The 15,178-nt window shown below is 39.0% G+C and overlaps 1 protein-coding gene and 1 long non-coding RNA gene across 2 annotated transcripts; both read left to right on the forward strand.

Moving 5' to 3' along the window:
- Positions 1 to 335: 335 nt before the first annotated feature.
- On the forward strand, positions 336 to 568 carry LOC140593139 (uncharacterized). Its single transcript, XR_011993404.1, has 2 exons — positions 336 to 424; positions 532 to 568. It is a non-coding gene; the product is annotated as an uncharacterized lncRNA (long non-coding RNA).
- An 8,529-nt stretch (positions 569 to 9,097) lies between these two features.
- Positions 9,098 to 13,535, forward strand: LOC111841373 (uncharacterized). Its single transcript, XM_072717163.1, has 6 exons — positions 9,098 to 9,169; positions 9,287 to 9,634; positions 10,935 to 11,285; positions 11,610 to 11,729; positions 12,478 to 12,524; positions 12,657 to 13,535. The coding sequence occupies exons 1-6, from the start codon at positions 9,121 to 9,123 to the stop codon at positions 12,780 to 12,782; spliced, it is 1,041 nt and encodes a 346-aa protein (XP_072573264.1). The 5' UTR covers positions 9,098 to 9,120; the 3' UTR covers positions 12,783 to 13,535.
- The last annotated feature ends 1,643 nt before the right edge of the window (positions 13,536 to 15,178 follow it).

Raw genomic sequence — 15,178 nt, forward strand, 5'->3', positions numbered from 1 at the left:
TTAACCCGACGATTTAAATACTGTCTTTGACCTGGATTGTCTGACTTGTTTTTGATCATCACATTAAATCTCCTGGGGTGAGTTTCTCGAATCCTAACTAATGTCACGTCATTCTTAAGTTCTATCTTTTAACATCGAACTTACAAACGATGCAGTGATATGAAGGCTTCGAGAAACTCACCCCTGATCACTGTGTAACTGCCAGACTTATTTTCTCTTCTATTTTAAATGGTTTTACTGTTTATTACTTGTAGTTCTACACGCCACCTTCAGATGGTGCTATAAGGTGTAGAAGGTAGCTCTACCCGGGTCAGAGGTTATAGGTCTGAAGAGAATAATGCGAAACGTTAGCATACGCACATCGGTTAAGAAGGATGTGGACGAAGTAAGCCTAATTTCTTTTGATAAGCACACAGCCAACGAGGTATGTGTATGTTTTATGTTTGTATTTTGTTATTTAACGAATGTATAAGCGATTAATATAGCGATTCGCCTCAAGAATGAATTGTAACTTTGTTTATGTATCTTTAGTTTTCACGTGTGGAATAAATTCACCAGTTCGAGGAAACCACTTGCGTCTGTACGTGCTTCAGGGAAATTACAGTGAAAACTCGACCTGTTCGAGCGCGAGTGGACTGTTCGAGCGCGAGTAGAAGATGCATATGAAGACTGCATGATCAACGCTCGATCAGCACGCACAGCGATGAAAGAGAGCTGCAGTTTGAAGAGCAACGTTTAAGATAAGGCCAAAAGAAGTTTAGAAACTCATAAGTTACGAGTATTCTAAATAAAGAGTAAGCAAGTTTAAAGGTTGATTAAGCAAACTGTGAAAGTGAAACTTAAATCTCTGTGAAGGACACTGGTTAATCTGTTTATATTGTTGAGAGTTAACCCCACAAGTATATGTTTAAGGGGTCAGTATATTGTATTTAAATTGGTGTATTTTACTTGTTAAAGTTATATTTTGTTTTAGTTTTTAAGACACTAAGTATTATATTCAAGTATACAAGGGTCTGTTTAGTTACATTTCTACGACATTATTTCTGATTATATTTTATGTTAATATTACAAGTTATTCATTGCCTTTGTTGTTAATTAGACACAAAGAGGACATTTACCCTATTGCTATATAGGTTGTTTTAGTTTGCTGACTTTGTTTTATAACATAATTGACTTTAAAAATGACTGAACCATATCAGCCCTCAGTTAAGCCTGGCATATATGCTCAGATAAGTTTTGTGGAAGAACAGGTAGTCACTTCTCCTGAAGTTACACAAGAACCTGTGTCCCAACCAAGAAGAAGCACAAGAGTTAAAACCCTTACAGAAAGGGGGAAAGAACTGCAGGATGAGAAAATTAATGGGCTTCAGCTGAGATTCAACTACATTTTTGAAAAATGGAGAGCACGTGCCAAATCATCTAAACAGCAACTGTCACAGTCAGAACCCTTACCTGAAGACCTTCTTAATGATATTATTGGAGATGTTGCAGGTCTTTCTGCAGATGTCCATCAAGTATACAATGAGCTACGCGAACTCACACCTCCTTACCAAGAAACATGCCGCAAAGTAGATATTTGTGCGCAGATCTCCCAGTTTATTGTAACCAAAGCAATGAGTCGTATGGATGGGAAGGTTACAGAAGAGGAACAAGATTGGCCAGATGTAAGCTCCCTCTTTAAGTCAACTGTCAGTAAGTCAGATACCTCTGAACAGTCCAGTAAATCTTCTTTAAAACACCAAGAAGCTGTAGCAGAAACAGCTATGTCAAGCTGTTCTAAAGGTGTTAGAACAACAAGAAATCGAACAGATAGAAATTGAAAGACTTGAAGTTGAATTTAGAAGGAAGGCGGCAGAGCAAGAGGCCCTTTCCAGAAAACTTTGTTTAGAAAGACAAGCAGAGGAACTTAAGTTGAGAATGTTAAGAGAAGAGGATGAAGCTAAATTTAAAGCTAAACAGGAGGAAGAATGTGCAGCCATGCAAAGATCTATTGAGGAGAGAAGAAGAAGGTTGCAGCACTTGGAAAAGGTAAAAGATCTACGTGCAGCTCAAGCCAGAATGCAAGCGTTTCACCTAATGAGTGTAAAGGAGGAACAAAGTGTGAATACAAGAAAGACAACAGAAAGGAGAGTCTTTGAACATAAAAATGTACCTCTAATACATGAACGTACTATCCCACAAGCTGTAACCACTTCTGCAAATGTTAGTACTGCAGAGCTTGTCAAGGCGCTAGCAGGTGCACTGAATGCTAGTAGAATACCTGTTCCTGAACCATCAGTCTTTAGTGGAGATCCATTAAGATATAGTGATTGGAAAGTTTCATTCTACACACTTATTGATCAAAAGAATATTCCTGAGAACGAAAAGATATTTTACCTTCGTAGATACGTGAGTGGACAGGCAAGAAGTGCACTAGATGGATTCTTCCTGCTCGGAACTGAATCTGCCTATGCTGCCGCATGGAAGTTACTGGATGAAAGATACGGGAACCCATTCTCAATAGCAAAGGCCTATAGAGATAAACTTCAAGCTTGGCCCAAAATCACCTCAAAGGACAGTACTGAGTTGAGAAACTTTGCTGATTTCCTGCGTAGTTGTGAAGCAGCCATGGTCCATATCAAGTCTTTAGAGATATTAAATGACTGTAATGAGAACAGAAAAATTCTTTCCAAGTTACCAGATTGGCTTACTGCTAGCTGGAATCGTAAAGTCATTGAAATCGAAGAAGAAACCAACAACTTTCCTACTTTTAGCCAGTTTGTTTCATTTTTAACCAGAGAAGCAAAGATTGCTTGTAACCCTGTTACATCGCTGCAATCACTGAAGCAAGGTGAATCTGATGATTTCGAAAGGCTGAAACCTACAAGACAAAGGAACATAGGAGCTAAAACCCTGATTACATTTTCGGAAGAGAAAACTGCTTTGACATGTATGTTCTGCAAAAAACCCAAACACACTTTGCAGAAATGCAGGAGTTTCCTGGAAAAGACCGTCATGGACAGAGTCAAATTTGTACAGTCAGAGAGGTTATGCTTTGGTTGTCTCAAGCCAGGCCATCTCTCAAAGGGCTGTGACAACAGAAGTGTCTGCGAAAGGTGCAATAAAAGACATCCTACCTGCCTACACGAGGAGCGTGGCAAAGCAGCACAAAACTCATCACAAACCCAGAAACCCGTAAATAAAGAAAGACCAAACCAAAATTCCCTTCCTTTAACGCAAGAAGAAAAAACCACAGCTACAACAAACAGAGTCATACGTCAAGACGGTAACATGCACAGTGCAGCAATAATTCCTGTTTGGCTTTCGTCTTCAAAACAACCTGCACAAGAAATCCTTACATATGCCTTATTGGACTCTCAAAGTGATACGACCTTTGTTCTCAGTGAAGTAGTGACATCTCTAGATATCACTAAAGAACCAGTCAAATTAGAGTTGTCAACCATGACATCAAGAGCCATAGTTGTCCAGTCTCAAAGATTACACGATCTACAAGTTCGTGGCTTCTACTCAAGCAAAAGGATTAATTTACCATCAACTTTTACGCGAGAGTTCATCCCAGCCAACAAAGATCATATTCCAACAAATGATACAGCAAGGGCATGGCCACATCTTGAACATCTTCAAGCAGAAATTGCTCCTTGGCAAGAATGTGAAATCGGACTTTTAATTGGATATAACTGCTCACAAGCATTACTGCCAAGGGAAATCGTGTCAGGAAAGGAAGATGAACCTTATGCTCAGCGTACGGATCTCGGCTGGTGCATAGTTGGACAAAGCAATCCAGGATTGGATTTTGGAGATGCTATTGGTATGAGTCATCACATCATTGTGAAGAAAGTCACACCAGATATCAATCCCTCTGTTGATCTTCAAAGCAAAGTTCATTATGTGAACAGAACTAAAGTAAGAGATATCACTCCTTCTGAGATCGTCAAGGCACTGGAGTTGGATTTCTCAGAAAGGACCGTTGATGACAATCGAATGTCTCAAGGAGATCTTAAATTTCTCTCAAAACTCAGAGAAGGCATCAAATACAATGAAAGTGGTCACTATGAAATGCCACTACCATTTCGTGATGAACGACCTAATTTGCCTGACAACAAAGTATGCTCAATGCATCGTTTGAAATGTCTGGAGAGGAGATTAAGAAAAGACAAAGCATACTGTAATGACTATATCAAGTTCATGGATGATATAATCTTTCGAGGTGATGCAGAAAAGATCCCTGAACAAGAGCTAGACAGCAGTCCTGCATGGTATATACCACACCATGGGGTCTATCACCCACACAAACCGGGGAAAATCCGAGTGGTGTTTGACTGTTCAGCTAGGTATAAAGACACATCCCTCAATGACCATTTATTAACGGGTCCAGATTTGACAAATACATTGGTGGGCGTTCTCTGTCGTTTCCGTAAGGGGTCCGTTGCATTCATGTGCGATATTGAGCGAATGTTCCACCAATTCTATGTGAAAAGAGAAGACCAGGATTACCTACGTTTTCTATGGTGGGAGCAAGGAAACCTGGACACACTACCATCAGTTTACCGAATGAAAGTTCACTTATTTGGAGCAGCATCATCCCCTGGCTGCGCCAATTTTGGTTTGAAACATCTAGCAGTACAAGGACAAGACCGGTTCAAGGAGAATGTCATTAACTTTATTCAAAGAAACTTCTACGTAGACGATGGCTTAGTAAGTGTTTCGACAGAGAGTGAAGCTATTCAACTTGTGAGAGACTCAAGAGAGCTCTGCGCTACAGGGAAGTTAAGGCTCCACAAATTTGTGTCAAACAGTGAAAAGGTAATGACATCCATTCCTGAGGAAGAGCGTGCAACAGTAAGCAACCAAGACATGTCTCTAAGTTTGCCGCACATAGAAAGAGCTCTGGGAGTTGAATGGTGCATTACATATGACACATTCAAGTTCAGAGTACAAGTTAAAGCTAACCCATTAACAAGAAGAGGTGTACTTTCCACCGTTGCCTCAATCTACGATCCCCTAGGCTTCCTTGCACCATTTGTCCTTCTAGGTAAGCAGATTCTTCAGCAAATGTGCAGAGATAAAGTGGATTGGGAAGAAGAACTTCCAGAGTATCTGAAACCTCAATGGGAGTTGTGGATCAAAGATTTACCGAGATTAGCGGATGTACAAATCAATAGATGTTTCACTCCATCAGGGTTTGGACGAGTCAAAAGCTATGAGCTTCACCATTTTGCAGACGCTAGCGTCTCTGGATATGGCGAATGCACCTACCTGCGAGTGACTAATCATCAAGATCAAGTTCACTGTTGTTTTCTGATGGGCAAATCAAGAGTCACGCCCAACAGTATCCTGACTATCTCAAGACTCGAGTTGTCAGCTGCAGTTGTTGCAGTTAGAGTCAGTGATCTCCTACGAGCTGAGTTGGAAATTCAAGACCTACAAGAGTTTTTCTGGACAGAAGGTTTCAAGTGTTTGTAGCTAATCACATTCAAAGAATCAAATCCAGTTCGACATCAGACCAATGGGCTTACATCAAGTCAGAGGACAATCCAGCGGATCATGCTTCTCGTGGTTTAACTGCAGAACAACTGAAAGCATCCAACTGGTTTACAGGACCCAAGTTTCTCTGGCAAGAGAGATTACCAGAAAGAGATGTTAGAGTGGGAGAAATCAAGGAAAATGATTCCAACCTCCGCAAAGCGTTTGTTTGCAGCATCAAAGCAAGGGAAGAGAGAACAATGTTAGATCGCTTTAAGAAGTTCTCAGATTGGTCCAGATTGATCAGGGCTCTTGCGATCAAGGAATACAAAGGTACGACACAAAACACAAAGGGATCAACAAGTTTGGAAGAAAGGAAAGAGGCTGAACTAGTAGTCATTAAGCTTGTTCAAGCAAAGGCATTCTCAAAGGAGATAAAGAGTTTGCAAGCACAGAAAGCTGTTACAAAGACTAAAGACAGTAAACTCTACAAGTTAAGTCCGTTTCTGGAGGAAGATGGCGTCCTCAGAGTCGGAGGACGTTTGAGTCAAGCTGTACTCCACCCTTATGTGAAACATCCAACAATACTGCCAAAAGATAGTCATATATCCACTTTGCTCATTAGATATTTTCATTTGAAAATTCAGCATCAAGGACGTGGGATGACGGTCATCGAACTACGGGCTAATGGATGGTGGATCCTTGGATGTAGCCATGCAGTCTCATCTTTCATCTTCAAATGTGTCAAATGTAGGAAGTACAGGAGAAGTACTGAAGTACAGAGAATGGGAGATTTACCTTCAGACAGGACGGAACCGACTCCACCTTTCACTTATGTTGGGATGGATTGTTTTGGACCGATATACGTCAAGGATGGACGTAAAGAGTTAAAGAAATATGGCTTGATACTAACCTGTTTATGTTCACGAGCTATCCACATAGAAGTGGTAGATGATCTGACTACAGATGCATTTATGAATGCTTTGAGAGCTTTTATCGCCATCAGAGGAAATGTTCGGCAGCTGAGATGTGATAAAGGATCGAATTTTGTTGGCGCTCAAAGAGAGTTTGCAACCTTGATGAAAGACATGGATCAAGAAAAGATCAAGGCATTCGGCTGTGAATTCCTGATGAATCCTCCCGCAGCAAGTCATATGGGAGGGGTGTGGGAAAGACAGATAAGGACAATAAGGAGTGTTCTTTCTGCTATCCTTGACCAGTCAGCTAGAAGGCTAGACACCACTTCATTGAAGACGTTCTTGTATGAGGTTATGGCGATCATTAACAGTAGGCCACTTTCTGTGGAACATCTGAGTGATCCTACTGGACCTGAACCATTAACACCTAATCATATTCTAACTATGAAGTCAACCATTGTTCAACCTCCACCAGGGCAGTTTATTAAAGAAGATCTATACCTTCGACAGAGATGGCGAAGAGTACAATACCTAGCCAATGAGTTTTGGGTCCGATGGAGGAAAGAATATTTACTCAACTTGCAAACAAGACAAAGATGGTATGCACCTAGAAGAGACTTGAAGATCAATGATATTGTTCTAGTTCAAGATGATTTTGCTACACGCAACAAATGGAAAATAGCCAGAGTCACAGATGTTTATCCTGGGGCAGACAATAAAGTGAGAAAGGTTAAACTCTTAGTTAGTGAGAGTACTTTTGATGAACATGGCAAACATGTGACTAAGACAACTTCACTTGACCGACCTATACACAAGGTTGTTGTTTTGCTTGAAGCAGAGTGATGTTAACTTTGTTTTATGTTTAGACTAAAGTGTTGGTTTAGTTATTAAAATCCCACTTGAAGATTGTGAGATTTGGTGGGAGTGTAACTGCCAGACTTATTTTCTCTTCTATTTTAAATGGTTTTACTGTTTATTACTTGTAGTTCTACACGCCACCTTCAGATGGTGCTATAAGGTGTAAGAGGTTATAGGTCTGAAGAGAATAATGCGAAACGTTAGCATACGCACATCGGTTAAGAAGGATGTGGACGAAGTAAGCCTAATTTCTTTTGATAAGCACACAGCCAACGAGGTATGTGTATGTTTTATGTTTGTATTTTGTTATTTAACGAATGTATAAGCGATTAATATAGCGATTCGCCTCAAGAATGAATTGTAACTTTGTTTATGTATCTTTAGTTTTCACGTGTGGAATAAATTCACCAGTTCGAGGAAACCACTTGCGTCTGTACGTGCTTCAGGGAAATTACACACTGTGACTGATCCGCATCTGAGTCCTTTTCCCGCACCCCATCCTCAGAATAAGCTAAGAAAACCTGCAGGATTTCAGCTCTGTATTACAGTTGGCTACCCTTTAGACAGCAGATGGCAGTGGTCACATACTGATGAATGTTTGGCTAGGAAAGTGCGTTTAATGTGCCTTGAGAGCAAATAAACTGATTTGCCATTTACTCACACACAGCTATTACAGCTGCCACTGAAGTTTGGAACTCTGCAGTGTGGAAAGTAAGTTGGATATCGGTCAGCCCAGGGAGGGAGGCATATTGGGTGTGTTATGCCTTAGGCCTTAGGCAAGAAGAGATTGCAGGAAGGGATTTGAAGATACCCCAACAGTTGTAGTCATAGAGTAGTCATAAGATGTCATATGTAATATGTTGCATAGTAGTTCAAACACATAAGTAGTTATCACATTAATCATACATTAACAATGTATTCACAATAAATTAATATTTACATTCATATCTAAAGTAGAAGTCTAGTAGTCAAGACATGTTTTGGGAAATTGAGCGAAATGTACCCTGCTACCAATGTGGACCAATATAGGTGGAGAATTACTGCATGTTTGGTGTTTGTTGGTGTTGTGTGAACAATTAGGACTTAGAAGTCCTTATAGGGAATTGGGTGTTATGGTTTTTCAGCTGGTTGCTCTTTGTGCTCGGGGTACCTGGTGCCAGAGTGAGATTGGAGTGCAGTGATGGATTGCCTGAATAATGGAGAAAACTTTGCTCACCAAAGTTGGAGGTCTGGAGTGTTTATTCTAAGTGGCTTAACTAGAGCTATTAAAAAGGTTGATTTCAATTTCTCTTCCACAGCAGTTACTGAGTCAATAGAGCGTTGGCGCCATTTATGCTCTATGTGCCTCAGCACTCAGAGACCCCACTGTGTTACTTTATGTGATCTGCCACTTTGTGGCTGAGTGTCTGTTGTCCTTAAACGCTTCCACTTTGTAATAAAAGCACTTGCAGTTGAGTGTGGAATATCTAGCAGGGAAGAAATTACACAAACTGACTTCTTGCAAAGCTGGCATCCTTTGACAGTGCCACAGTTGAATTCTCTGAGCTCTTCAGAACAACCTGTTGTTTCATAAATGTTTTAAATCTGACTGCATGGATAGGTACTTCATTTTATACACATTATAAAGTCTGAATGGATCTGAATGGAACACCTGATTTAAATTGTTGAGAAGTGTGTCCCAATATTTTTGTCTATACTTTTGTTTGTATCATGTAAGTATGTAGATCAGAATGATTACTTAAATTCCTGTGTGAACCAGCCAATCAGATCAGCCTGATGTGTATCTTGTACCTCTCTGTTTCCTGCCCTTTCATCCCGACCACGACCATGATCTCTCACTTAGCAGCAGAGCAGTTTATTCTACACAAGTGGAACCACAAAGATGTTCAGACTGTTTGGTCTTCTCATTTTCATTAGTAGGGTCCTAAAATGTAAAATTATAATTTTTTTATAATAAGTATTTGGGAATGTAATCCTCATCATAGTTAATAGTTATTTTACTGTTATGATGTATGTTATGTTTATTTCTTGTTTTTCTGTTTTTCCAGACACTGCGCTGGCTGTGGATGTTGTTCAGCCCAGTCTCCTGATGAGGGTTCAGCTTGGAGACAGTGTGACCCTGACATGCTTCTGTTCAGAAGAAACAACTTTTGTTGCTTGGTTCAAGCAAGCTGTTGGTCAGAAGCCCCAGCTCATGGTGAAGGCACTTAATCTTTTATCTGGTGAATTTTACAAGGAATATAAAAACATAAAACGTTACTCCTTACAGAATGCAGAGGGGAGTTTTAACCTCAGTATTTCCAACACGGAGCCGTCAGATTCTGCAGTGTATTATTGCATTGCTGGGTTCTATGATGAGATCGCATTTGGAAATGGAACCTTTGTCATAATCACAGGTAAATGAGGCTCCAACTATTTTAATATTTGCTTTTTTAATAGTGTCACTAAGATTATTCCCTGTAAAACATGCCAATATAAAATGGTTTATGTAGATTGTGTGCTTTGCTCCAAAAATAATTCAAAAATGTAAAAAGAAATTTTGCAATTAGAATGATAATGTTTTTATTGTTATTATAGACATAAATAGCTGAAATATATAAACAATATGTGAACTGGATTTTATCTATACCGCTTTATCCATCTGGGTCGCGGGACAGTCTATTATTTAAACATGAATTAGACATTAACATTGTTCTGTATCATTGTTATAAATTGTCATCTTATTCAGAATTTAAAAATGCAACATTTGAGGTGTTACCTAGAATAATAATTAAACTGTCATTTTGTGTACCATGGTGGATCTGCTCATAGGAAAAGCTGAGTGTCTCTCCTTAAAAGTTAGTGTTGGCTGCAGTAACTGCAGTTTCTAACCTAAGAAACGTCCCAAACTCTTTTACTGCGTCAAAAGTTAAACTGGTCCCTATTCCTGTCATGAAAGCTTCACATAATGTCACTGTTACCTGAGCCAACCATGTTTATCAGAGGATGCCAACCCTTTGGCTGCAGCTTCCTCTGCACAAACTGAGAGAGTCTTCAGTGTAGCAGGAAAAGATTTCAGGCCAGAACATTGCAAAATAAATCATGAAACCTTTGAAGATTTTATGCTGACTAGATGTAATAATATTGATTGTAATAATGTGTATTGGAATAATTGCATTTGACATGATCTTTTGCTTTTTGTTGTAGTATTATGGTTGAATAGAAAAACTTACTTTTCTGTGTGTAAGAAAATAAATAGGAGCAACTACAAGAAACAAAATAATTCCTTTTGCTATGTGCACTTTCTCTTTAATGTTAAAAATAGACAAACTATCACGCCCTACATGCCTTTTCCACCGTGTTCCCTGTTGTGTGGCTCTAATGAGCCTCACCTGTTCCTCGTTTATCTTATGAATGTTCTATGAATCCATTATAAAGGTATTATGTAGGTGCAGTTACTGTAATTACTGTTATATTGTTAATTACTGTTAATATATACTAATAAACAGTAATACATTATAAAGGGACAAGAATTTCAACGGTTCTCCAAAAAGTTACTGATTTGTTAGACAGCTACAATAACATCACATTTCCCAAATCTTTCTAAAATCAGCAATAAAAATCTTTGAGGGAAACTGTATTTGATGAACTTTGATGAACGGTATTTTCCATTCTTTCTCTCAAAGGGCTGTCATCATGCACATTTTGCTTTTTCAGGTAAAGACTCCAACAGCAGGACTGTGGTACAGCAGCCTGTGTCTGACACAGTGCAGCCAGGAGACTCTGTGAACCTGCAGTGTACAATAGAGACTGGGAGCTGTGCAGGAGAACACAGTGTTTACTGGTTCAGACATGGATCAGGAGAATCCCTTCCAGGAGTCATTTACAGCCACGGAAACAGGAGTGATGAGTGTGAGAAGAGCCCTGAGGCTGGATCTCCTACACGGAGCTGTGTCTACAGCCTCCCCAAGAGGAACCTCAGCCTCTCTGATGCTGGGACTTACTACTGCGCTGTGGCCATGTGTGGGGAGATGCTGTTTGGGAACGGCACACAGCTGGATATAGATGGTAACACCCAGTGGGGAGAGTATATCTACTTCTGTTGTGCTTTTATTGCTATTAAGACATGGACTTACTTATTTTGCTTTTTTTAATGTAATGTATTTTTTTATTTATGCACTTAATTACACAAATGTTAATTTAATAATTATTGGAAATATTACTTAATACAAATAGTTAAAATGCAAAATACTAAAAGTTCATGTTAAAAATGGACTACTTACAAAACAACTGCTGCAATTTCTTATAGATTTTATCTTTAACTAATGTAACCTAAGCAAATGGGAAATGTGTCTCTATATCATTATGCTGAAATCTATTTATTTGTTATAGGCTATCAGAACCTGCTGGATCCTCTTCACTCTGGCTTGCTGATAGTTTTATCTTGCAGCATAATTCTGAACGTTGCCCTCATTTGTATAAGATGTAAAATGACCTGTACACACTGTGCAGGTACGCTGCCCGGCTTTATGCTCTCAGAAGAAGGACAAAAAAATATTGGTCAAATGACTGATATGCTTATAACGAAACAGAATTGTTTAATACTACATAAATTTTCACATTAAAATCACTCTCGTGGGAAACACAATATCCCTTATTAAAATCTTACCTAATTTATTTACATGTCTTTAGTATTTTGCTAAATATACTGAAATATACAACACATGTTGCAGTAAGTTGCATATCAATGACATTTATTAGTCTGCCTGGCCCTCCTGTCCCCTCCCCAGTGTGGCCCTAATGAGCCACTCCTGTTGCTCGTTGTCCCCTCGTTAGTCGTTGTATTTGCCTGTCACTGTCCCTGTCACTGTGCTCATCTTCCCGGATCTCGGTCTGACCCTGAACCTTTCCCCTGCTTGTTCCCTGTTCTCCTGTTTGGATCCTTCATGGTTGTGTTTTGTTTTCCCCATAACTATTAATGTTTTGCCTAATTAAGCCCATCTCCACTCACCTTACGCCAGCCCACAAGTTGATACTTCAAATCTCTTGAAATACTCTTTATAGCAATTCTACTATATGTAATATATCATAACAAACAACACATATCCAAACATGCACACTGAAATTGATAGAAATCATTTTTACTTTGACTTTGTGACAAAAAGGACTGTAAATTCCCTCCAAATTTAGGAATGTTATCCAACCACTGAATTATATTGTGTGAAATTATACATGTTGATGTATTATATATTTTAAACAGATAGGAAAAACAATGATGTATCGAATGTGGAATGGTCACGTAAGCAGGTATGTAATAAATATTTCAAATAATAAATAATAAGCAAAAATAATAAAAAACAACTTAAACTACTATTTGTGCATTTAAGTAATAGCAAACCAATTTTTATCCATCCTATTCTGCCATCTTTGTCTCCACAGTGCCATGATGAGGACACACTGAATTACGCTGCCCTGAACCTTAAGAACCCAAAACCCAGGAGACAGAAGAAAGACGGGAATAATGACACTCTGTATTCTGACCTCCGCTACAGGGATTATGAATAAAAATGCTTCTCATTCATGTTAGTTATACAGAGTGTTCAGGGTGTAGCTTTAATAATGTTCAGAAGGAAAGCAGTATACCATGGTGAATGGTTGGAGCAAGCACACAGGGACAGATCGATGATATTAAACAGATGAAAGAAACTGAACGAAAATTTAAAGTGTTCTTAAATTACATTTTTTATTTAATTATCTGTACTGTATATATTTTTGGAGGATATACCTGTATAAATACCTGTGTCATTAATAATGATGTGGATAATTAAGAAAGAGGAGTTTTGTTTTTTATTCCCTGTCCTGTTATTTGGCTCACACACACACACACACACACAGGTGCATGATGCTCGTTATGGACATAGGTTACACCCTCGAGGTGCACTAAGGTTTCTTGTTAATTTAGTTTTATTTATCTACGTTTTATTTTATTACATCTGGTCCTTACACGTAGTCATACTGTTTAATGAAACACCAAAAGAAATATATATCGAGCCGCTGTGTGACCTGTCACAGGGTGCGTATGTACACACAGTCACTGACATAAGAGTGACTACCTACTCAGCCACTGTGCTGCTCCCACAATAAACACAAAAAGTAGGAGCATAATTCCCATTACTGTTCATTTAACAAGACTGCTTACTCTACAGTCTGTTTCTAATATACAATTCAAAAGCAGGGCTGGACAGTAATGAAGTACATTTACCTGAGTATTGTACTTAAGCACATTTTGCAAGGATCTCTGCTTTACTTGAATGTCAATTTTTTTAGAAACTTGTCACCTACAATTGAAAGACAAATATTGTAGTTTTTACTCCACTATATAATGATAATAAAGGTTCTTGTTACTCATTGCTTTGACGCACAGCTTTGAAGTTAGAGGACAAATGTTCTTTTCTAAAATGTGAGAGACCATATTGTGTTCTTCACATGAGAAAAACCAATCACAGTAAACTGTTCCTGCGCTGTCAGTCAAGCTGCTGTTGGGCAGTAATAAAGCTAGAGGTGTGTAACTGGGTTGGTCGTTCTGTTTATTTATTTATTTTCTGAGGAAATTTGATCTGCCGGATGCATGCTGAAAAATGGTACATTTGGTCCCCACAATGAAATATGAACATAATCCACACACACACACACATACTGGTAGAGCTGTGTAAGAACACTACCATGCTCTTTTGTGAGGGTGAGGTGGGGGGTGTTAAATAATAAAGTGAAAATGACAATGGCTGTACTTTTGTTAAGTCAGTTGTGTTTCAATAGTCATTGTATGATATTCCACAAGCTTTTTATTCTACAGGGTCTACAAGTCAGTCAGTGCATTCAGGAGGGTGTTCAGGAGTCATTAGCTTCTGTTAAATGTGTTGCATTAAAAAGATAATGCACTTTTGAATAATTGGTTTTAGACAGGGATGAAAGTAAGCCGGTACGCTCCGGTACGACGTACCGTTATAAGATTTACAGCCGGTACGTAGTACTGGTAAGAGTAGAGGGTCTATGCGGTCTTAAAAAACACATTTACAATGAGTAACGTCCGCTGTTTAAGTTGAAAACACATCTACCCACAAAATGTAATTTGATACATGCATTCGATGAAGAGAATAGCGTTTAGGCTACTCGAAATAGCTATTAGTCTGTAGTGCACTTGCACGCGTCTGCTGCAGACAGGTCTTTTATTTGCGCTCTGTCGGATTTTGGCAGGGCATTTGGTGTGAAGAATCCCCTCGATAAAAATGTGTTCCTCTTTTGTGGTGATTTGTGTTTATTCCGACATCACAGAGCGCTGCACAGGTGTTTTCTGTCAGACAAACTATTGTCATGACTTAAATGTTTCCTATGCGCGCATATTAGGCTACTTTGAAGGGGTGCGCTGCAGGGACGCTCGAATTCATTATACGAGGATTTCACATTACAAATTTTATTACAGTAGGGCCTGGGCTTAAAAAGAAGGCTAAAAGGTACCAATTGTTTTTTAAAAGGTTGACAAAGCCAGCACTATGATCAATAGCTTTTAATAATTTCTGCAAATGTCTACTTTGCTCTTTCTGTCGGTGCGTTTTTGGAACTCCCCAGTCGTCACCTCTCTAAAGTCTCGAGCTTGCGCTGCATCTTCCGCAGTTATTCAGCCAATAAAGTCTTTGTCTTTTATAAAAAATGTGTAAATTATATAATTGTTTAATTGTCATCTTTATTTCAAACGACCTGACCGACCGCGACCCGAATATTATTAAAAAATATGTTTTTTTAGTGATTGGATCAATTTTTGCATCACTGGTGCGCTGAGACGTTGGATTTTCTAACCAGATCCCGGATCGTGGGCTCTTAGTGGTGGTTGTAGCTCGGACAAATAATAAATGACTCTTCAAACTCAAAACATTCTTGTGATTGGTTCGTTTTCACATGTTTCA

Source organism: Paramormyrops kingsleyae, chromosome 10 (genome assembly GCF_048594095.1).
Source record: "Paramormyrops kingsleyae isolate MSU_618 chromosome 10, PKINGS_0.4, whole genome shotgun sequence".
In the NCBI taxonomy this organism is placed as follows: domain Eukaryota; kingdom Metazoa; phylum Chordata; class Actinopteri; order Osteoglossiformes; family Mormyridae; genus Paramormyrops; species Paramormyrops kingsleyae.

Excerpts from the sequence above, each read along its gene's own strand:
- LOC111841373 (XM_072717163.1), top strand. The coding sequence starts at position 9,121 with ATGTTCAGACTGTTTGGTCTTCTCATTTTCATTAGTAGGGTCCTAAAA. Across the intron at positions 11,286-11,609 it reads CACACAGCTGGATATAGATG|GCTATCAGAACCTGCTGGAT; the intron begins GTAACACCCAGT and ends TATTTGTTATAG. Across the intron at positions 12,525-12,656 it reads TGGAATGGTCACGTAAGCAG|TGCCATGATGAGGACACACT; the intron begins GTATGTAATAAA and ends TTGTCTCCACAG.